The 23,945-nt window shown below is 50.0% G+C and overlaps 1 protein-coding gene across 2 annotated transcripts in view; it reads right to left on the reverse strand.

The window, feature by feature from the left end:
- Positions 1-961: 961 nt before the first annotated feature.
- Positions 962-23,945, reverse strand: part of RPL11 (ribosomal protein L11) — a 90,872-nt gene continuing 67,888 nt past the window's right edge. Inside the window, exons 1-6 of one of the 2 annotated variants that reach the window (XM_066638340.1) lie at positions 7,226-7,282; positions 4,622-4,775; positions 3,759-3,865; positions 3,537-3,668; positions 2,840-2,950; positions 962-1,040 (exon numbers count right to left, since the gene is read on the reverse strand). In XM_066638340.1, the coding sequence (XP_066494437.1) occupies positions 1,011-1,040; positions 2,840-2,950; positions 3,537-3,668; positions 3,759-3,865; positions 4,622-4,775; positions 7,226-7,231 (540 nt within the window). In that variant the 5' untranslated portion in view covers positions 7,232-7,282 and the 3' untranslated portion in view covers positions 962-1,010. Of the gene's footprint in view, positions 1,041-2,839; positions 2,951-3,536; positions 3,669-3,758; positions 3,866-4,621; positions 4,776-7,225; positions 7,283-23,945 lie in introns of those variants that run through there. The other variant, XM_066638341.1, reaches the window with a different exon arrangement.

Here is a 23,945-nt window from a genome sequence, read left to right on the forward strand (position 1 = left end):
TTGATCTACTGTCTGGCTCCAGGTCAGAAGAACAAGGGGGTAAGAGAAGTGCTAGGATCCAGTTCAGACACAAGGCTCAGAACGGTCTTCCCTGTTGAAGACTATGAATGCCGCATTTATAAAAGCCGAAGTATGAAACATTGCCCTTATAAATGCTGCCTTCGTATTTTTGGGCAAGTAGGAAAATTCAGAGTCTCTGCCTGGATTACTTCCAATGGCATATCCAAGGTATGGCACATAAGGTAAGTGTTCTGGGCACTACTTGAATGTGGGCATCACTGAGAAAAGCCACAGTACTGCCACCACCTCCTGTTACAGTGGCATGGCAATCTTGCTGAGCCTCCAAAGGAGAAGGAATGGGGTGGCAGCAAAATGGCATGGCCACCCTGCCTTCTTCTGGGAGAACTCGGACGTGAAATCATGCTACGCCCCTTTCTACTTCCTGCTACACCCTGCCTTTCCCCGGCACAAGACAACGCTGCCCCACTATCTTTACAGGGTCACAAAACATGAGCAAGAGCAAGGACATGAATGCTAGTGATTGGAAGACAACCAAGTGTATCATTTGGGACAAAGATGGCCAGCCATGGGAGCTGGACTCTCCCTGGTCAAGCAACTGAACAGCTCCCCTAATCACCAGGCTTGAAGACGAAAGCATTCCTCTTTTAAATGCCTTCAGGAAGCACAAGAAGCTCACCCACCACACAAGAATGACAGGGACCCAAATGACAAGCTTCAAGAGCTAACAGAATCCTGACCTGGGCCCAATGTTGCTAGCAACCTGGCCTTTCTGAATTCAGGCAAATTAAGTTCTGAAGGAATTGGGAATCAGGCCCACCGGTTCCTGACTGTCTCACTGGCCAGTGGGCAGGCACTAGAGACTCAATGCAGATACCAGGACCAAGCAATTCAAGGCAAAAGTATGGAAGGGAAGCCCATCATAAAATATACGCACAGCAAGTTAAATAGTGGAAAAAAATTTATTGGTTTTTTTTCATATGGAGAACTGTTCATTTACCAGGAAGGATGATGCCATCATACTGCAAGAGAAACAAGAATAATCAGAGATGAGGAATAGCAAGACAGTCTCCCCTTTAAAGCACATTACAATTCCTGGATCAGATCACTACCATAGCAGCAGCAAAGCTATCTGAAGAACAACCTTGCAAACAAGGGCACAGAAGTTGCCAGACTTGGGGGGGCGGGGCGGAAGAGTGTCAGAGTAGGCCACGTGTAGCTATGTTGGCCTTTTTGTGGCTTACAAAAAAAGAAATGATTTCTATATTTCCTCTCCAGGTGTCTGGAAGGCAAATTCTTATATGCTTGGGGGGTGTCATTTACAAACCTGCTTTTGGGATAAATACCATTTTATCAGCTCCTCTTTTCTAGCACATGTCAAATAGTCTTAGGGCCCAATCCTATCCAACTTAGCAGTGCCAACAGGATGTGCCTTACATCCTGTGATGGGCAGGACAGTCATGGAAGCCTTAACTTAAGGGAACTTTTTTCCCTTTCCAAGGGACTGCATCAGCACTGGAAAATTGGATAAGAGTAAACCCTTAGCACTGCTGTTTTCAAACTCTCTGGGAGTTTGAAACCCGCAGTAAGTCTTTGCAGGGGCGGGGGGAGGCAGTGGGGGCAAGGGGAAGGCAAAGATCCTCCTCTCCCTTTCCCTGACCTGGGGCGCCCTGCAGGTGCTCGCGCACGGCTCCCCGCACACAGGGACGGCTGCTGCAGGGACTGGAGGGTGTATCACAGTCCCTGCAGCCCCGTCAGAAGGGAAAGCAGAGCGATCCTGCTCCACTTCGTTTTGCGGAGCGGGGCACAATCGCTTCGCTTTCACTTTTCCTGACATAGGGAGCCCTGCCAAAAGTTGCATAGGATTCTCCGCACCTCCGGGAGGCTGCAGGAGGCTTGGGCAAGTGCATCCAAGCCCCTGCAGCCCCCCTGAGCGGCACAATCCGCTGCCTTCCCCATGTCTCCTGACTGCCCCGGCCCCTTAAGGGGGCAGTGGCCAGGACGCACAGGCTGGGGCATCACCACGCCCCAGTTTGAATACCACTGCCTTAGCATGTTGAGAGGCATTCCAAGGCAGGCCTTTCTGCTTGCATCTTAACACCACCTCCCTGTATTGCAAGCCACTTGTTAGCTAGACCCAAACAAGCCCCAGGATATTTTGCTCTAGAAACCAATGTGAATTATACATGACTACTGCATAAACTTGGCTGGAATTCTTAACCTGGGGTCTATAGACAGGTTTCAAGGGGTACATAAACTGAATGCAAAAAAGTGTGTATATGTACATTTTTATGAGGAAAGATTCACGGCTTTTGTCAGATTCTTGGGGGGCTCTAACCCCCCCAAAGTTAAGCTCCACTGCTTTAGAACATCTATACTCAACAAGAGCCACCTCCCCCACATCCCAGAGCCCTGGCACATTTGAAGGGGGCCACAGACTGAAAACTCTGAGAAGAGGATTATGTTTCTCTGTTCATGTTGTGCCCTTGTTTGACAGGGAGAGTCCTGGAACCCAAGACTGTAGCCAAAAAAGGTTGAGAACAGCCACTCCAGACAGAGTTCTGCAAGACTAAGGTTGTCTACGGCTAGCCAACCCAAAAAGCTAGCAAGTGCTATGTAAAATCCAGCAGGCCTCAAAGAACAATGAGCTAGTGCTCTGCTAGAAATGGAGGAAAAGGAGAAGCTAGAGTTGCTTCTACTCTCTTCACTAGTCTAACAGTGGCCAGATTAAATGCTCACCCCAAAGGGATGGGGGAAAGAGAAAAAGATGCTTGCCACACAGCTCAGAGGATTAACAAAATAAAAATGACATCAGCATTACCTTCTGCTGGAACCAGCGCATGGCTTCTTCCTTGCTGATCCTGTGCTTGGCCCCAATGCTGCCGGTTCGGCGCTTCTTGTCAGCAATGCTGAAGCCTGGCCTACCCAGCACCTGCAGCAGTGGCAGAAATACAAACTCTGTTTGTTCCCAAAAACTAATTCAGGACAGTGGCTCAGAAACTGGCCCACTGTTTGGAATCGTGACTGAGAAGCTCAATAGAAAGAACAGTTGCAGTGTGCAGTGTTAACTTTGTGCAATGCTTTGCAGAGTGTCTGAGCCAATGCACCACAGTGGCTCACACTCTATTTTAATTTGTGAACATTCCAGGTTCAAATACCTACAATGAAGCCTGCTGGCCAGATGCAACCCACCCTCAGCCTTATCTCTCTCGGAGAACTGTCACAAGGTCAAGAAGCTGCGACGAAAAAAGGCACCACAAACAAAACAGGCATGTCTACAAGACACCCAAGACTATTCTGGGCTGAGGACCAATTCCCATGTGCCTTTTTATCCACAAAATCCTTTATTGATTCATTTTACACCACAAGTTGGTTACTGCCCAACCCACAGCCCCATTCCTACTTTGGAATGACCACATCTTAGGATACATTCGCCTATAAACAGCACGCACACACCTACAGGACAACCCTGCTGAACTACAGCTTAACAAAGCAAAGAATAAGCTAAGTATACAAACCACGTAGAAGTCCAAGCCGTAGATCCCAATGCTGGGATCATATTTAATCCCCAGATCGATGTGCTCCTGGATTCCAAAGCCAAAGTTGCCAGTGTCTGAGAAGTTGCTTTTCCTCAGTTCGTATTCTCGCACCTGAAACACGGATTATCAGCATCACGGTTTTTGCCCTTCTAAATGTCAAACTCAGTTAAGAAACCGAGTATGCAAAGGAAGAGAGCTCACCTTCAACCCTTTCTCCAATATCTCCTCGGCTTTGGCCCCACGAACAGTACAGTGAACAGCAATCTTCTCATTCCTCCTGATTCCAAAGGATCTGACAGTGTATCGAGCTGCCAAAGAAAACCAGATTTCAGTAGTTAAGTTTGCTTGGAGAGACAGCACTAGTGGCGCACACACTCCATTATGACACAGTAAACACTGGGGCGGCCAAATTGTGGTTCACAAGCCACATGCGCTCTTTGACATATAATGTGCGGCTCTTGGAAATATGTTGGCTCAGCTCCTTTTTGCATAACAATTAATATAAAAGGCAAATAAGAAATTTTCAAGCTTTATAACTGGATATAAATTCAGTGTCTACTGGATTAAAATTTAAGTTTAATGTTCCCTGTGAGTAAATATATTTAAGAAGTTAAATGCCTCTTAAATATTGAACCTCTCAAACACCTGAAGTTTATCATATGTGGCTCTTTAAGCAGATTTGGCCACTCCGGTATATACCAATAGTCGAAAAAGTCTACCCTACAGCTGCTTCAAGGTTTTAAGACAGTTACGCACAATTCATAGGGCAATGGGTTACCACACTATTGCAAAACACACAAATAAGATGGCACCAGGGTAAGCCAACTGCTGAATGAGGAGACAGATCCAAAGATCTGATTCACCCCAAAACTGCAACTGGTCCCCATCCCCCCAGTTAACAGCTTATAAACAATTCCTTATTATACTGGTAGGCTGAGTCAGAATCCAGAGCTCATTTTTAAAGCTCCTAGCTCTTATGGTCGAAGAGGAATTTGAAAGGGAGATGGTTCTAAACCAAGGGGATCACCAGAAGGCACTAATTGCATGTCAACAACACTGCTTACCTTTTGAGAAGACAGGGGTCTGGCCTGTGAGTTGCTCCAGCACTTTGGCTGCCCGGGTGAGCCTGTCCCCGCTCTCCCCAACACAGATGTTCAGGCAGAGCTTGCGGATGCGCAGCTCCCGCATAGGGTTCTCTTTCTCACCCTGGTCTTGTTGCTGCAAGGAAAAAAAAGGATGGCTGAAGAAGAGGGGGGACCTGACACCCAGGAGAAGAAGGGAATCTGCACCATGAGGCAGCTCAGCACTGGGATGTGTTTTCTGAAGAGCCTTCAAAGCATCTACTTTGGCTCCATGTTACCCATTCAGTCTGAAACTGTGAGACCAGATGGGGGTGGGAAGACACTCATTTCATACAGAGGATCAAAAAGCACTCATGATGCCTGTTGAGGGCCAGAAGTGATGTCATTAAGAAGGAAGTGACTGCTCTGCTTTCCAAACATCTCTCTCAGCATCTCTGTTCCTTCTCCTCCTCCTGCTTCCTGCACCTCTTTCTTCCCCCTGTTTTATGCCCCCCAGCCCCCTTCCTCTGCTCAGATCTGGTGGCCCCCATCCTTGGTCTCCCGATATTTGTTGACATCTTGGGTTCCAAGGTCTCACAAGACATGGGAACAGCATTGGAGGCCTCCAAACACTGGGCACACAGAGCTCTGCAGCTACACCATGAAGAGCTTCCGTGGGTCAGATCTGGCCTGCTGGCCTTGTGTTTGACACCCCTACTCTAGCCTTAAAGGAGGTCTTTAAGGGGTCACCGCTGATCCCTCCATGGCATTTCCTATGCTCATTTCACATACATCATTGCAATGCATAGAGATTTCTAACCCCCACAACCCACCACAAATACACACTAAAATCATCCTTGTCTTGTTATGGTTGCTACTGCCCCACCTCACATGCCTTTTGAGGGAAAAGTCACTATTTCTCTCCATCTGTCCAGTTCCTCCTCAACCTGCTCTAGCAGGCAACCCAGCAGAAGAACCTTGCACTGTAATGCATGCAAGTTATCTGATGCAAGGTCGGTTCAAACACAGCACATCCCTAAGCACTCCCTTCTTCACACACCACTCCCCGAAAGTCAGTCCGAGACACACAGATGCACCTCACGGAGCACATCCAGGAGTTCCACCTGAGACACAGCGCAGCAGAGAAGTGGCTGTTTCTAAGACAGGTGTCTTCTCAACCAGCCAGCTATTTCAGAACTGCTCTATGTCACAGCGACAAAACCGGCCAACAAAAAGTGCTCACAGATGCTGACTGAAGATTAGCTGGTCGCTGAGCTCAAGGCAGGATATGGGCCCCTACTGATGACCCTCACCAGAGTAAGAGCAGTTCCACAGATGGGCCTGGACTTCAACACCCTTTTCCACACCCACATGCAATGAATCCAGATTGTTCCCCACAGTCATGACATCAGGGTAGCAGTCATAGGAAAGCCAGTGGTGCTGGGGAGGAGTAATTACTCAAGCACCCTTCCCAAGGGTCATCCACCTTTCAATTTAATCCAGTCAGCTTTTACCAAAGTGGCAAGGTGATACCATCTTCCTTCCTCCCTCTTTTTTTAAGCGCCTGCACTGGGAGAAAGGAGGCCATGCTCCCCCCCCCCAGGAGGCTGCAGCCAGGGTGTTCATTTTGCCTCACTCCATTCAACACACAAGTCCAAGGCTGCCGCCGCCGCCTTTTTCACACACTGGAGCAACGCCGGGTCTCCCGCAACAGTCTGCCACTCTGACAGAACTTCCAGCAGGACTGTACCACCACAGGCATGGCAGAAGGCACGCACCTCTGCACAGAACGCTGGCAAGGAAGAGAGCCCTGGTCTCTCCTTCTATCCTGACACGCTGTCTTTCTACATGCAGGCACACTGGTTTTTGGCATGGCCTATCCACCCCAGGCCTGCAGCAGGACTGTACCACCACAGACCACAGGTGTGGTGGAAGGCACATACCTCTGCGCCAAACACTGGCAGGGAAGAGAGCCCTGGTCTCTCCTTCTACCCTAACATGCTGCCTTTCTAAATGCAGGCACTGTGGTTTTAACATCCCCTATTCACCCCAGGCTTGCAGCAGGACCGTACCACCTCAGACCACAGGCATGGCGGAAGGCACGCACCTCTACGCAGAACGCTGGCAGGGAAGAGGGCCCTGGTCTCTCCTTCTCCCCTGACATGCTAACTTTCTACATGCAGGCACTGTGGTGTTTGGCAAGGCCTCACCCCGCCTGCAGCATAAAGGGCCCTGGCTGTACACAGGCTCAGCCCTGAGCTCAGCCAGTCGAGCCCTTCCAGGGAGGGAGGCGGAGCCCCGTCTCCCGGGCTCCTTCAAGACCGCAGGGGCTGGGAGCAACCGGCAGCCGGGGACGGGAGACCCAGCAAGAGACGCGAGACCTGGAAGCGGGCCTGGGCAGGGAGCCCAACAGGCGGGCCTTGCGCGGGGCTCGCTGCGCTCCCCGCCCGGCCAGGCTCCCCGCGGCAGCCGCATAGCCCCCCGCGGGGCACCCTCTAGGCCCCCCCTTCCCGGCGGCAGCGCGGCCAGGGCCGAGCGGGCTCCGGCGCGGGAGGATGGCGGCGGATTGCGGCCGGGTCCGGCGAGCGCCCGAGCAGAGCTACTCACCGCCATCTTGGAGGCGTAGAAGAGATCGCGAGAAGTCCGCCACGGGATCTTATGCGTTTCTCACCAGAGAGGCCGGCGCGAGCGGGAGCGCGCTGCTGCCCCCTGCAGGCCGGAGGGCGCGCTGCGCACGGAGCGGGCTGGACAAAGAGGAGCCCTGCGCACCTCTGCTGGGAAGAGAGGCGGAGGAGGGGCTCTTGGCTGCAGGCCACGCCCCTCGGTTGCAGAAGCGGGGCCAACAGGGGCCCAGCACCAGCGCCACCTGTCGGGCCGGCCCATTCATGAGGCCACCTGAGACCAGTGCCTCAGGCAGGTCTGGCGGGGGTGCCACCCTCTCACCTGCACCGTTGACCCTCCCGCTCCCTGGCTTGGTGGAGAAGAAGTGGGGGGCTACAGGGTCTGTACCCCCCCCGTGCCCATGACCCCCCTCTCTTCTGCAGATGGTGGGGTGGCCAGCCCTGCAGGAGCGGGACGGAGCCTCCAGCAGTCAGCATCCTCTCCAGTGACTCTGGAAAGTGGTTGTGAAGGTCCCAGCAGGGCCTCCTGGAATTCCCTACATCAGTGGTTCTCACACACTTAGCCCCGGGACCCACTTTTTAGAATGAGGATCTGTCAGGGCCCACCAGAAGTGATGTCATGACCGGAAGTGACATCATCAAGCAGGAAAATGTTAACAATCCTAGGCTGCAATCCCACCCACACTTAGCCAGGAGCAAGTCCCATTTACTCTCACTGTTAAAAGCATATACATAGTAACTTGTTAAAAGTACATTTCCCCAAATGCAGTCGCATACCATGGGAGCATCAAGTCTAATCTATTAAAAAATAAAATATTGAAATGAATGGGGAACCACTTGAAATTGGCTCATGTCCCACCAAGTTGGTCCTGACCCACAGTGTGAGAAGCACTGCCCTACATCACATTGTGTCGGAAACAATCACTTTAGAAATAACTTTGGTCAGAAATGGCAACCCCACAAGAAGAAGCGGTGGAGTCCGGTGAACAAGTGCAGGCAGCAGACCCCAGTAATCTGTTGGAGTGACCACCTCAGCCAGACTGTGGACTCAGATTCAATGTTTGAAAAAACATTTATTTTTATTTTCTGGAAACAACAACATTCAGGAACAAGCGACAGCAACACCACCAACAAGTAGCAACTGATCAATAAACACAACCATCAGAAAGTGAAGGAAATACTTGTGACCCATGTATTTTTGTCACAGTTATCAGTGGGATAATCCCTCCAAATCCAAGATGTGGTGGGCAACAGTTGAAACTACAGCAGTCCTCTTTGTGGCTGGATTTGTACGACAAAAAGAAGAAGGTGATGATATCCTGCACATCCCAAGTGCTGACAGTGCCAGGTGCACAGTTTCTAAAATCTGTTTTGAGACGAAGAATTTGTGGGTGCCAGCTGGTGAATCTAGCCAGTAGCTAAATGCTATTGGTGGCCACTCAGAGCGGTGAAAATTAGAATTCATTCTGGAAGCCCAAACGCCAATTGCCTTCTCTGCTGCTGCTCCAGCTACTCCCTGGCTTTGGAAAGGATGAGGGTAACAGAAGGGAAGAGGAAATGAGGAGAAGTAGGGAGTCACTGACACTCTAACCCACCACTCTGCTCTCCTCCACACTTTCTCTTCTACTATGGTTCCCCCTTCCTTTTCAAAGCCAGGGACCAGGAAGAGGGGAGAAGGTGACTGGGGTGCCACAGACACTGGGAGGTCTTGGGTCAGCCCTGCACAGATCACCTGTGTGAATTCTATGTGGTTGTCTTTGGCAGCGCCATGTTTCCTCACAAGTATCCATTCTCAGAAAACATATTAATGGAGGCAAAATGTGGCACAGAGCCCTCAGTCACAAAGCCAGGCCAGGACTGGACTCATTCAGCTACAAACAGATTACGGTTCTTGACTCTCTCTCTCCCCCCCCCTTTTTGGTTGATACGGAGGAAGTTGCTCTGCATCTTCAAGGTGCGACGTGGGGAAGAAGGACCAATATCAGAACCATCACACCAAGGGTGATCACAAGAGGCCAGAGGACCGGCACCATCAAAGCAGAGGAGCCTTTCCTGCGAGACACAGTGAATGTCTTCATGGTTCCTTCCTTCTCTCTTAAACGGGCCCACAAGAACTTCAGCTTCGTGGGGGGAAAGAACTTTGCCCCATAAAGATTGCATTTGGGAAGGAAGAAATGGGTGAGATGGGCGGAGGCAACCTCATGAATGAAATTGGCCAGGACCCTCTCAAAACACTGAGCGGCTTCTGAGGGTTTCCAATCTTCATCTGCCCTCCACTCCCACAGAGAGTGCAGGAACGAGGTCCTGATGTGGTAGGAACTCAAGGGAGCCAGCATCTGGGGGTATTCTGCCTGAAGATGACCCACCAGGTCCTCCAGCATCTTGAGGCAGTCTCTCCTAGAAAAGACAAGGCCAAAAGTCTTCCGTGACCTCTCTACAATGTGACAATCTCTACAATGATCCACAATCTGGCATCCACTGTTGCATCAATGAATTGCTTTCAATTGATCAGTCTGAAATATTTTGATTGGCTAAAAGGTGCCTTCGGTTAATCAGCAAGTAAATTTTAAATAGAATTAAATTACTTGTAATTCAGGCACTTATAAACTCCATAGCAGCATAGTAGGAGAGGCATTCCCTCCTGTATGACAAAGAAAAGCGAACACTTCTTCTAAGGATGGGTGCTAGGGTACGTGCTGTGCCCTTTTTGTAGAACATTTTTTTCTTCTTTTGCAGATTTAGGGCACAATCCTAACCAGGTCTACTCAGAAGTAACTCCTATTTTGTTCAATGGGACTTTCTTTTGGGAAAGTGTGGTTAGGATTGCAGCCTTAATTAACTGATTTAGGGCCCAATTCTATCCAATTTTCTAGCACCACTGTAGCAGCAATGCAGCTCCAAGGTAAGGGAGCAAGGGAACCCTCTGTGACTGCCTCCCCAACATAGGAAGCAGTGCATATCCCATTGGCACAGCAGAACCAGCACTGCAAAATTGGATAGGATTGGGCCCTTCATTGATTGATAAACCGATCAGTACCTTTATCTATATTAGATTGCAGATCCATTACTTACTCAAAGCCTTACTTGACAGCCCTTAATGCTGCAATGAGTAATTCTAACAAAGGTTAGAATGACATGGCAAGTCATTGCTCTTGCCCAGAGTTCAGACTGCAACATTTTGTTATGGGGAAAAAGGTGCAACTTTCCACAGTGGATTTCATTCCTATCCGTGACCTTCAGGGACACTGAGCTAGAGAAAGCACCTTCTGGGTCAGGATGCAGGTCTAGCTGCCCACCTGATGACTTCAGTGCAGCCCCTCTCAGTCCCACCACTGACTCTCAGGTACAGTCAGGTATACCTACCTGCAACACTCCATCCCGTGGTATCTGCAACATGCTTGGGAACTGCGGTGGCAGTTCAGGATCTCTTTTTCCACAGGAGAGAAGCAAATTCTCCAGGTTTCTGAAACATATAGAAGCTTTATGTACTGCATATGTGAAACATATTCCTCCCCCCCCCACATGTCTGTATCCTACCCAGCTTGAGAGGCTGTACCACTCCTTGCTGAGCCACAGCTAAAAAGGAAACTAGAGGTCCAATCCTATCCAATTTTCCAGTGCCAGTGCAACCATGCCAATAAGGCATGCGCTGCATCCTCTGCTGGGGAGGCAGTCACAGAGGGCTCCTCAAGGTAAAGGCACATTTGTTCCCTTACCTCAGGGCTGCATTGTGGCTGCACCTGTGCTGGAAAGTTGGATCGGATTGGGCCTTCAGTTGCCAAACTCTGAACTGTCACCATCAGAATTTGACATTTGCAAATTTTGCTTCTCAAATTTGACCTTGAGGGCTCCATTTTTTATTAAAGTATTTTAAATTAAGAAATAACCTTTGAGCCTTGCAGATTGATTTTAAGGATGTCTGTGTAGCAAAGTGCTGGAGTTTGGGCAGAGAGAGAAGGAAGGACAAACCAATACATGTCTACTCAGAAGTAAGTTCCATTTATTTCAATGGGACCTACTCTCAGGTAAGTGTGTATATAGGGTTGAGCCTTTAGGCAAGGAAGGTGACAGATGGAGTGTTACCCTAAGTTAAAAATAATGATCTTGTGACCTGCCTCCTCTGATGCCCTTTGCAAATCACTCCACATCCAGGATGCCACAGACCAAAGTCCCTTTGCCTGCAGCCCCTCCTGATCTTATACTTACCAAATGAGAGAGAAATCTCTGCTAATAGGCTAAGCCCAAAACTGTGCATGGTGGAGGGTTTGTGCAAAGCATTTCCATTTCCCAGCTGTTGCAGATATTTATGAAGGGTTGGCAACCTTCAGTCTCGAAAGACTATGGTATAAGCCTACAACACCCGGTATTCCAAGGCGGTCTCCCATCCAAGTACTAACCAGGCCTGACCCTGCTTAGCTTCCGAGATCAGACAACATCGGGAGATAGTGTTCAGTATAGGGAGATGGTTGGCAACCTTCAGTCTCGAAAGACTATGGTATAAGCCTATAGCACCCGGTATTCCCAGGCGGTCTCCCATCCAAGTACTAACCAGGCCTGGCCCTGCTTAGCTTCCGAGATCAGACAAGATCGGGCATGTGCATTTTGCTAGAATATTGCTGTTTTAAAATACTATTTTGGATACATCATAAGAGACAAAGGTGGTTAAGGGGGTCGCCTAGCATTTTGCACCCCACAGGCACTTGGAGGCCTTGGGCCAGCCTGGCACAGATCTTCTATGTAAATTCTACACAGGTTTTGCCATCATGTTTTGCTACCTCCACCTTTGGGAGGTCTTGGGTTGGCCCCTAGCAGTCCATCAACTCAGGTGAGCAGGGTTACCTTTCTTGTGCCTCCCTGGGGACTGCTTGGCTATGAAATAAAACACTCGCATCAGATGCAGCAGCTCCTTCTCCCTCAGCAGCTCCTTGACTTTCTTCGTGCAGGGCCACTGGCCTGTCACCTCTAGAGCAGGGATGAGGTCCACGGATATGAACTTGGCACCTTGGCTATCCAACATTGCCAGGCTGACCGCAGCACAGTTGGGCTTCTTTTTCTCCAGCCTCACCTGCCAGCCTGAAGAGACCAGACAGGCAGCTGGATGGAGGTATTTGGAAGTGTGAAAACTGTGCATGAGGACAGCAGCAAGCGTGTACCTTAAAAACCTGTTATGGGGGTACATGGTCTGAACAGCAAGAGCAGTGATGTGCAGGCTTCAGCTGGTTCTGGGCCCCTAGTGGTTATGAACTGGGAGCAAGCAAGCGATAACTCCATTTGGGAGGATGGGTGACTGCCTCACCATTCCAGTGTGGACAACCCACCAGCCAACACTGGCAAGGTGGGATGAAGACCTGTCTGGATTCTGCTAAGAGGGGCGCATTTGGGGCAGTGTCAGGACTCAAGGAAATTGAGCTTAAATTATTTTTAGTCTGTTGTGTTTTGTAAGTACCCTATTGCTGTTTAAGTGTCTGACATTTTACATGTAATCTTATTCAGATTACAGAATAAAACCAAATATATTTCCACTTGCGTTTCACTGAGTCCTGGAGGGCATGTGGATGTATCGGAATCTGGCCTGGCCGTTCCACCTGCTGTCAAGAAGTTGTTTTAGACCCGCGTCTTGCAACTTGGGCTCGTACCTGCTGTGGAGCACCAAGGGCTGCAGGAGCTGGGTGAGATCCTAGATGCCAGCTTTCTCCAGGGGCTGAGTGACTGACTGATACTGAGTAGTGGCAATACAGAGTGGACTGACAAGGGCTGACCCTTGAGGAAACCCTCCTGCTAGCCAGTACTGGACACTAATCAGCTGAACCTGAGCTGGAAAATGACAGGAGCTCCCCAAGGCTGTGTGCTGAGCCCCTTCCTCTATTCCCTGTATACACATGATTGTACCCCATCACAGAACAACAATGAAATTATAAAATTTGCAGAAGATACTACAGTGGTGGGGTTTGTTAGCGGGAATGATGAGTCTGCTTATAGGAAGGAGGTACCGAAGTCGTTATTGTGGTGCAAAGAAAATAATCTCTCACTTAACATCAAAAAAACTAAAGAACTTATAATTGACTTCCGGAAAAAGAGGGATGTACACACACCATTATACATAAATGGTGAGGAGGTGGAGAGGGTTGCTAGTTTCAAATTCCTAGGTATTTACATCACAGAGGACCTCTCATGGACTATTAACACCAGCATGTGGATTAAAAAGGCACAAAAAGCGGTTATATTTTCTGAGGAAGCTTGGGAGGTTAAATTTGTCACAGCAGCTGCTTGTGCCTTCCTATCTTGCACCATTGAGAGTGTCCTAACCTATGATATCTTGGTGTGGTACAGAAATTGCTCTGCAGGGGACAAAAAAGCTCTGCAGAGAATTGTTAAGATCGTGCAGCACATCATCAACCTTCATCTACCAGCTTTGGAGGACATCTATACATCTCGCTGTCTGCAGAAGTCACACAGTATTCTGAGAGACCCCTTCCATCCAGCTCTTAAGTTCTTTGAACTGTTGCCTTCAGGTAGATGATACAGAACTATTAGAGCAGCACCACACAATTCCTGAACAGTTTCTATCGCACAGCCATAATTACGTTGAATAAGGCGATATAGTTGTTACGATGCTCCTGGGCATTATGGTCTGTTATACTGTTTTTATATTATGATGCATGTTGCATAGAATCTGTGGGTGAATGTGTAGAGTGTGATTGTTGGAATTGTTGTATATATTTATGCTTGTATCTCAGTACTCAGCGTTGGTTTCTGCATTAAGAACTGTGCCCGACAATCTCTGATTTATTCCTCTACAGAGATGGGCCGGGAATGGTAGAAACTCTAGGAACAGTAGCCACCTATCTTGGGACTAATTAGCAAGTACAGGAGGACCCTGGTATCCATGGGTGATACGTTCCTGGCCCCTCTGTGGATACTGGAAACTGCAGATATGAAGGAACCCTACAGTGAGTTCTGGGTCCACAGTTCACCCACTTCCCATTCATCGCATTGCCTTTATTCTTGCTTTAACAAATAGTTAAAAAACCATCTTGCTTTTACAGGTTGCTAAAATGAGAACATGAGGAGCAGGGAGACAGAAGGCAAGACAGAGGGAGAGACTGCCAGGATGGTAACAGGAAGCTGTTAAGAGGCAAACAGGAGTCAACCTGGCCCTATAAAGCCTTGGACTCTGGTCCAGCTTTTCAGCCTGAGCAGTTCGTTACTTAAGTCTGGGCTGATCCTGGCCTCACCTTGAAACCAGGCCTGGCAGCAGCGGAGAAGGTGTGCTGTAGCCACCTGGTGTGTCCCATGGGCAGGCCAGACTGGTTTCCACCAGAAAAATCCTTTATGGTTTGGGCGGAAGGCACACTTGGAATATTAACCTATTGCCTTTGGAGCTAAAATCCCACCATCGGTTAGTTGCCAAAATGGGTTTGCGCACCCTGGTTGCCAGACCTCTCTCGGGCCTGGAGGGCTTGTGTACCAGGGCCCCCTTCCCTCCCACCCCTGACCTCACCTGAGTGAAAGTCTTTCACAAACTGGTTGACATGCCGCCAGAATTCTTCCATGACGTTCCTTGGGGACACGGTCTTCTCGTCCTCCAGGAGAAGGGCTGCTGGGAAGCTGTGGGACTTCCGCTGGAGGGTCAGGGAGTAGAAGAGGCCCCCATAGCCATCCACCTCAGTGTACTGGACGTAAGCCGGGACAGGGATTCTCAGCATTACCTCAAACTCTCCAGGGCGCAAGAACTGCAGGCAAACCAGCAAGATGGTTGTGATGCTTCACAGCCCCTTGTCGCAGCACCACGCTCAGCTTCCTTCTGCTTGAAATCTCCGCCCCAAAACCCCACCTGTGCAGCCCCAGAGAGCAGTGGCATGCAGTGCAGTGGACAGCTGGGGAGACACTTGCTGTGGTGCAGCCCCACAAGGTGTTCTTGGGGCTACCTGGAAGCCACAGCACCTGTGCAACTCACAGCTGAGTTCTCGCTGCTGCAGGTCTAGACTCTCAATTTATGGTAACAAGCACATACCTGTTAACAGGGGTGGGAACTTGAGTCAGGTGACTCAAGTCTGAGTCGTGAAAATCAGCGTTTTTCACTGACTTGTGTACACGCGAGTCAGCAAAAGAAGACTTGGCAAAACACTCGAGTCAAGGGCCCCTCTTACTGCTTCCTTCCCTGGTCTCACGTGGCCATCCCACCCCCTCCCGCCCTGTTTACAGATGAATGGGGACAGCAGGGGAGCGTTTAAAGAGAACTCTGACACACACACACACCCCGGCAGTAGCTCTGTTTTGTTCCATGGCTGGCTTTTTAAAGGGAACAATTCAAGACTCGAGTCTTTTCGAGTCATGAAAAGGTGACTCGGAAAGTGCCCCCCTTTTGACTCGTTTTTGAATCGAGTCGCGGGGTGGAGACTTGTGACTCAAGTCAAGCTGTGCTGGATTTGCCCATCCCTGCCTGTTACTATACAAGGAGAGACTAGAGCTGCAGTAATCATGCAACCCCTCAGAAACTGGACTGAGCGCATGAGCAATGCGATTCCTTGTTATTCAGCTCAAATAATAAGCATTTCTAAAGCACTGAAGCAAATGCTTCCCATACAAAACCTCAGGAATCCTTCCAACAACCCTGTAACATAGGCCAGTACTCGCATAGGGCAGCTGGAGGCCCAGTTTGGTGAGTGACTTGTGAGTCACTTGCCAAAAGCTTCCTGTTATATTTGCAGCTGGTGTGAGATTTGAACCAGGGACTTCCCAGCTCACTCTTTGCTTAGGCTCAGAGGACACAAAGTATAAAGCAGAGGGTTGGGGCCACTTTTCAAGCAAAAGGGGTGTGTTGTTGAGAGTAGCTCACCCTTCCTCCTCCTGGAGCTGACCTCTCCACATTCCACCCTTCCAGGCTCTTGGGGGTCACTTCTCGGATCAGAGTGAAGCTGTTCTGCTGATGGAGTCCCCTCAGCTAGGCACTTTTCACATTTGGCCCAATACACCAGCTTAATGCACAGGGCTGGCCTGTCCATGACTGACTGGGGCCTCGGCCTGCTTCTCCTCCTCTTCCTCTTCTCCTCCTCCAGATTCAGAAAGGAGGAGGAAGTGTGGAAGAGAGGAGAGCAGTAAGTGGAAGCAGAGGCAGAACCCTCTGTGGCTGTTTTTCACAGAAAATGGGGGGGTGGTCCCTTTGGACTGTTGTGCTCCTTCAACCCTGCCCTCTCTGTGGGTCTACCTTTTCGTAGTCAGAGCCCCAGCCTGGGGAAAGTTCTTTGGCCTCTCTGAAGCAGGGTCGGTCTGGGCACTCCTGCAGGTAGGTCAGCAAGTGGCTGAGGAAGTTCTCCAGGACATCTGCTGCCTGAGCACGACTCGGCGGCTGCTCCAGGAGCAAAGACCTCGCCTTCTTGGAGACCTGTGTGCTGCTTGGTGCCTGCCGGTTGGGCCGGACTCCCTCTCCTCCTGCTAGGGTTGCAGCCGCGGCCTCCAGTTCATCATGCGGGTTTGGGGGGGATGAGAGGGAAGGTGCCCTCCTTTCTCCCGCTGGAATGAAAGCATTTGAGACAAAGTGCTCTGGTCAGAGTCGCAAGGCTGGCCCATTCATGAAGCTGAGGAGGCAGTTGCCGCAGGCACTGGATTGGCAAGGCATCCACTACCCGCTCCCTGGGTCACCCTGTGCCCAAGCCAGCAGGCCAAGTGCTGCCTCTCTTTACCCCATCATTGGCTTGCTCCTCCTCCTCCTCCCTGGATTGGAGAAGGAAGGGGGGGCAGAGAGGAAGTGTGGAGGCTTTAAGCAGCACCAGCATCCAGGGCTTGTGCTGGGGATGAGCCACTGACCGAAGATCCACCCTTATCTATCTGCCCAGATTGAGCCCTGATTTCTGAGTACTGGTGACAGTGGTAGCGCCCAGCGCACCACCAGGGGGTAGCCAGGGATGTGGTGGGCAGCCCAGTGGAGGACTTGCTCAAGGGTCCCCAGCAGCTTCATGCTGCCACTGGGGGATGGCGTCTGGGATGGCAGGGCACCATGCAAACGGGGGAGGCATTTGGCACACTGCAGCAGACGCTGGGGGGGGTGTCTTGGGCCAACCCTGTTCTTTTTCCAGCAGTCCAAAATCAGCGATTTCATGAGCTGACTATGCTGTTGGTGTAGCACAGGGGTGCCCAAACCCCGGCCCGGGGGCCACTTGCAGCCCTCAGGGACTCACAATCTGGCCCGCAGGGAGCCCCCAGTCTCCAATGAGCATCTGGCCCTCCGGAGACTTGCTGGAGCCCATGCTGGCCTGACGCAACTGCTCTCAGTGTGAAGATGACTGTTTGACCTCTCGCATGAGCTGTGGGACAAGGGTTCCCTCCGCTGCTTGCTGTTTCACATCTGTGAATGCAGCAGTGGCAGCGAAGGAAAGGCTAGCCTTGCCTTGTGCAAGGATTTTTATAGGCCTTGAGCTATTGCAAGACCTTCATTCGTTCATACAAGTTCCATCTCTAATATATTCATTTATGTAAATTCATTCAAATTTGAAATGTAAATTAATTCGGTCCCCCAACACAGTGTCGGAGAGATGATGTGGCCCTCCTGCCAAAAAGTTTGGACACCCCTGGTGTAGCGCATTCAGCACGGCCAGCCCTCCAGAAATCCACCAGAGGTGGGTTGCATCTGCGGCAGACTGCGAGGGGGTCTCGGGGGATCGCGGATTCACAGCGCTTCTCAGTCCGAGGCTGCTTCTGCTGCTGCCTCCCTCCAACCTGCCGCGAATGCAGGGTGCCATTATCTGCTTCCTGTTCACTCAGGCAAAAAGCAAGCCATTCCCCTCCCTGCCGTGCTCCTGGTGCACTGCTGTGGAACCCAGAAGAGCAGGACAGTTTCATTGGCCAGGGCATTGCATTGGGATGACAGCAGAGGACATGTTGAGTCCCTCAAAGCCTCCAACTGCTGGGCCTTTTAATGCCTATAGAACCTTGACAGATCTTTGTGGGGCAGCCTGGGAGCAGTCTGTGTCTACTGCTGCTGGAGTTTCTTAGTGGTAGTAGCCTGAAAGCAGAAGGCCCCACCTTTGGAGGCCTTATTAGTGCAAATCTGTCTTTCTGGTGCCAGCCCCTGTAGACCTTTCTATCTGGGCAGTAGGGCCAGCCCAACCATGAATCCAACTGAGGTTGCCTCCTCAGGCAGCAGACTGGTGGGGGGCACCCATTTTTGGGCACCCACTCACCTCCATCATTTTTCTTCCTCTCACTACCTGGACTAGAAAAGAAAGAGGGCAACAGAGCAGAAGAGGAAGTGTGGAGGAGAAGACTCCCCTCTCCCCTCTCCCCTTTCCTGGCTTCCTCTTCTGCTCTGCCCTCCACTTCCTTTTTCAGTCCAGGCAGTGCAGGACAGAAGCTGACACATCACCGGTTACAGCAGAGCTGCGTTTGGTAGGCCACCTCAGGCACCAGAGACAAGCCAGGAGGTTGTGGACCAGCCCTGCTGCGCAGACTTTCCTGCATGTCAGCTGGCTGATTTTCTTCTGATGGCTTTTAGTCTTCTACTGACTTTTTCATGGTTGCATTATGTGCTTCCTCTGCTGTCCCATTCTGTTACTTCTCTGCTCATCTTGCATGGATTTTGTTTCCTGCTCCCATAAACTGCCCTGAAGGCTAGCTAGCTGAAGGGCAGCGCACAAGTCTTTTTATGAAGACTAGGGGCCCTTCTCATCCATGGGGGTTCTATTCCAGAAATTCCATGGATAACAAATTCTGAGGGTGCTGAAGTCCAGCACTCAATGTTGCAATCACTTCCCTGGGGGCTGTGCTGGGTCTTCTGGTGGTCCACAGGCCTCCCCCATCTCCTCAGAAGGCCTTCAGGACGCAACCAGGAACTACTTCTGGTAGCATCTGGGAGGTAGGCCTGTAGAGTGGGCCACGGACCTCGCTGTGCCTCAGAACACCTCTAGGACACGACTGAAAGTGGCTTCCCATTGCATCCTGGAGGTCCCCTGAGGCACAAGGAGGCATCCACCGATAGTGGAGTCATAAGAACATAAGAACAGCCCCACTGGATCAGGCCATAGGCCCATCTAGTCCAGCTTCCTGTATCTCACAGCGGCCCACCAAATGCCCCAGGGAGCACACCAGATAACAAGAGACCTGCAAGGCCTCCTGGGAATTGTAGTTAAGAACAGCCCCACTGGATCAGGCCATAGGCCCATCTAGTCCGGCTTCCTGTATCTCACAGTGGCCCACCAAATGCCCCAGGGAGCACACCAGATAACAAGAGACCTCATCCTGGTGCCCTCCCTTGAGGTGCCCTCCCTTGAGTCCTTGAGATGGTGCCCTCCCTTGAGTCCACAAGTGTTGAGCCCACAGATACCAAGACCCACTGCACAGCTAGTACTGCCCTCGCCCCAAAGTGTGAGCTGCTCACCTGCGGCCTCCTGGCCGAGCCTGTTTGAGTTTGTCTTCTGTTTGGCCCAGGGGGCAGGAGTCGGGGGGTGCTCCATCATCTCTGGAATGGAGGAGCTGAGCCTCGGAGGACTTTGCAGATTCCTGCCTGTCAGATCTTCTGCTTCAGTCCGCAGTAGCAGTGGTGCTTGGCAGTCACCGGCCTTGTTGTCGCTTGTCTTGCTGGGTGTCTTTCCTCCATTCTCGCCCTGGGGTATGGTCTCCATTTCCCTGCCCTTGCTAACAGGTGGGGGGCTAAGCAAGGAAACCAGATTGGACTTAGCTTCTGGATCCTGGGCTGTTTGGGAGAAGACTGAGATGACACTGGATCCAAGAGCTGCGTCCTGAGTCACAGGACACCGTGACTTTTGTCTGAGAAAGGGCACAAGCCTAACCAAGTCTACTCAGAAGTAAATCCTATTTTGTTCCATGGGGCTTACTCTCAGGGAAGTGTGGTTAGGACTGCAGCCTTACTCAGTTATTTCCATTGATGGCAAGTCAATGAGATTGCTGAAGTTGAGCAATTTGTTTCTTTGTCTAAAATCACTAAAAAAAACAAATTGGCAACTCGGAAAAAACAGCAGGAGGGGGTGAAACCCGTCTTGGGGCCAGAGTGCATAGGGAGGAAGGGCAAGCAGCATTTCTGCCCGCTGCCATTTTTCTGTTACAAATAGCTGCTCCAAATGGGCAATTTTCAGTGGGTAAATGATGTAAGGCAGCAGTTCTCACACATTTAGCACCAGGACCCACTTTTTAGAATGAGAATCTGTCAGGACCCACTGGAAGTGATGTCATGGTCGAAAGTGACATCATCAAGCAGGGACATTTTTAACAATCGTAGGCTGTAATCCTACCCCACTTACCCAGGAATAAGTCCTGTTACTTATTAGTTACTTCAGTTACTATCATGGTTAAAAGCATAATCATAGTAGCTTGTTCAAAGTACAGGTCTGTAACATTTCCCCAAATGCAGTCACAGACCACAGTAGCATCAAGTCTAATATATTAAAAATAAAATACTGAGATGGGAACCCACCTGAAATTGACTCACAACCCACCTAGTGGGTCCTGACCCACAGTTTGAGAAACACTGGTATAGGGATCACAGGCAGACTCCACTTCTCACAAGGCAGCATTTCACCTCTGTGTTGTGCCCCATCCCAGCTGCTATATGTGCAAAAAGTCAAGTTGCCCATCTTAAGTATGCAGTGAGTCTAGTGCGAAGTGTGGCAGAAAGAAGTGCTGGATGTTGTCTGTAACTCTGGGCCACCTCTTCCTCTCCTCCACCAGAAACAGGGCTGGTCCATCTGTGAGGCAGTTGCCTCGGGTTGCAAGAGGAGTGACCACTTCCATCCACCTACTGGCCTCTACCACCTCTCTTCTCCAATTGGAAAAAAGCTAAATCCCACCTTCACCCTCCTCTTCTTCTCCTTCCATCCCACCCTTCCAACCCAGGTGGCAGGAGACGACAAGCTGGCAAGTCAGAGAAGAGCAGACCACCCCAGGAAGCAGGATGTCTGTGCTGGGCCTTGAATCCAGCTGGTTGCAAGAGGAACCCTTTCAGAGCACCAGGAATTCATACTCATAAGGAATTCATTCATAAGTTAGCCACTCACTACCTTTGAGACCGGGTGGGATTAAAATTAATTTCTTAGCAACCTTTCCAGATTATCTGCTCATTACTGAGGAAGTTGTGGAGTAGAGCACATGTGGAGTTCTTATTTTGCCCCGCACTCCAGTATTTGCTTGCTAGAACTTAGGGCACAATCCTAACCAACTTTCCAACAAGGACCTAGCCACAATGCAGCCCCAAGATAAGGTAACAAACATGCCCTAACCTTGAGGAGGCCCCTTGATTGCCTCCCCATTTCAGGATGCCATGTACGCTACACTGACACAGCTAGATCAGTGCTGGAGAGTTGGTTAGGATTGTGCTCTTACTTGGGTGGGAGTCTTGGAGCAATATGCCTACCCCGAACACACTTTCTCGGGCACGCAAAACTTCCACTGCATGTGCACACAGGAGAAATAAATCCTTTAGGAACATACTTTCTGCTTACTACAGAAACCCTTTGTAATTAGGAAAAGGAATTAGGAAGTGTGGAGCTAGGCAGAGAAATCACACTGGGATTTTCAGTCCAAACTAAGTGGAACATGTGAGCTGATATTTTATTGAGGTTTCTTGAATACTTCCACATACATTCAGAATAAGTATTCTACATACTTCTACTTATGTAGACCACTTTTAAAACCGGCTTTTAGTAGATGCTTCAACACAGCTAATAGTGAGGGGATTCTCTCAGGCCACAGGCCATGAGGCATATATTGAAATTAGTATTCAGGTACTTACCCTTAGGATTGAGGAAAACTGCTCTGCACTCTTTGCAACTCTTCACCCTGAAGCAAGATATGATTCCCTCGCCTCGAGCTCACCAACTGCCCACTTTCAACAGTCATTCCCAAACTCCCTAGAATGTTAGAGAGCTGACATTCCAGTTTAGGGCCAGCAAGTGTAGACCCTAGCAAGTGACCATTTATAGCAGGGCTGCTCAAATCCTGTCCTGGGGGTCAAATCCAGGATTCAGGGCCTACTCCCTTTTGATGCCACCCACCCTTCTCCTCCTTGGTCCTTAAAGAGGGAGACGCATTAAAAGTGTTCCATCACCACTCCCCACTCCGATTTTTCACAGTATTCCGATCTTTGCGTCAGGGAGCAGAGCAGCAGCCCTTCCCTATGTGTGACCCAAGTTAACTTCAGTTGCCCTCAAAGCAGCCAACGCTGGTTAACAGATACAACATTCAGGTAAAATAGTTAAGTTGCCCATCCTCTGAGTTTCATAACTTCACGGTGTTGTGCAGGTTAAAGATCAGACTGTATAGTGCATGCACTGTTTTATCTTTGGAAATCTATAGATTATAGTCATTCCTGTGTTCTACCTATCCCTTCCTCCCCTGGGGGCTGGGGATAAGAATAGGCCCTCTGTTTGGCTGTACTTATCGTAAGAGGCGACTAAACAGCCACCGGGTAGATGGGACTCGTCAGCCTGGGAAGGCAGCTCATCTGAGAGAAGGAAAGCTCTGATCCCAAACCTCCACTGCCTTGTGGCTACATCCAGTTATGGAAAAGGCTTCAGGAGTCAACCTCGAGGCAAAATCCGGAGCCGGAGTCCCTGAGGCAGTTCATGGCTGAACAGTCACGTTCTGGCAACTCCTGCAATGTCGCTGGAACCAACCGTATTGGCCTCTGCCTTTCCATTGGACCATTTCAGCAACGTGGAGAGGGGGGATTTGCTGCATGGGTAACAGCCTATCCTCCATACCTACTTTACCCAGGCTTTGTGCACTGGAGAGGACACTGTCCCAGAACCACCATTCAGAGCGCGATACCAGAGTCTTCCGAGACTAAAGGATGCCAACATACCTATCACTTCAGCAGCTGACTCAGGCAGAGGCAGAAAAAGAGATTGTGCTGTGTGTTTAAACTAAAATGCACAACCCACCCTGAGTAATCAAGCTGTCCATTTCATTGCTATGTTCGGCTACTATGCTAAATATAAATGACAGCATATATACACATAAATAAAGGTTGTTTCTGTAAGTACTGCACTTTGGGTAACTTTCATTTTTCTAGTTATAGCAAAGAGGGTGTGTGGCAGAACTTCACCAAGTCTTATCCAGCCATACTTAAAGTACAGTATCTCAAGGTTTCTCAAGTACCAGAAATACAGTAGTGTTTTGTTTTTTTTAAAGGGGAGTAATAGCTGCCATTGCACCTCTATGGACTCCTGGCAATTCACAGGCTCAAGCACAGTTTGCCTGTCTGCACAAACACACATCTGCCCTAGAAATGAGAAAAGGCATTCATTTATCCAGGAAGGTAAACATCACAGTAAGGCCAGGACAAGAGAGGATGGTTCTCTGTAATACTCTTAAGGCAGCGCTGCTCAAATCCTGGCCTGGGTTTGAATGGATTCATCTGTGGGGTGAGATCTTTTTGTTCCACCTGCGTGTGACTCCTCTTTCAGGTACATCTGGACACCAGGATGCTCCAGGCAATTGCATCTGCCCGGATGTCCTGTTACACAGCCTTCTGGGATACCAGGCAACAGATGCAACTGCCAAAAGAACCCTGGTGCCCTGATCCACCCAAAAGAAGCACCACATGGAGGCAGAATAAAAAGCTGCAGTCCAAACAGGACTACATTTTCATCAGACAGTGGTCATGACTTTGGGTGCTGCTGTTCTAAGGAAGTGGTTCCCTGACTTTAGCATCAGGACCACCTCACTTTACCAGCTGCTCAAGCACCTAGGGCTAT

This window comes from Tiliqua scincoides, chromosome 10, assembly GCF_035046505.1.
Source record: "Tiliqua scincoides isolate rTilSci1 chromosome 10, rTilSci1.hap2, whole genome shotgun sequence".
Lineage (NCBI taxonomy): Eukaryota > Metazoa > Chordata > Lepidosauria > Squamata > Scincidae > Tiliqua > Tiliqua scincoides.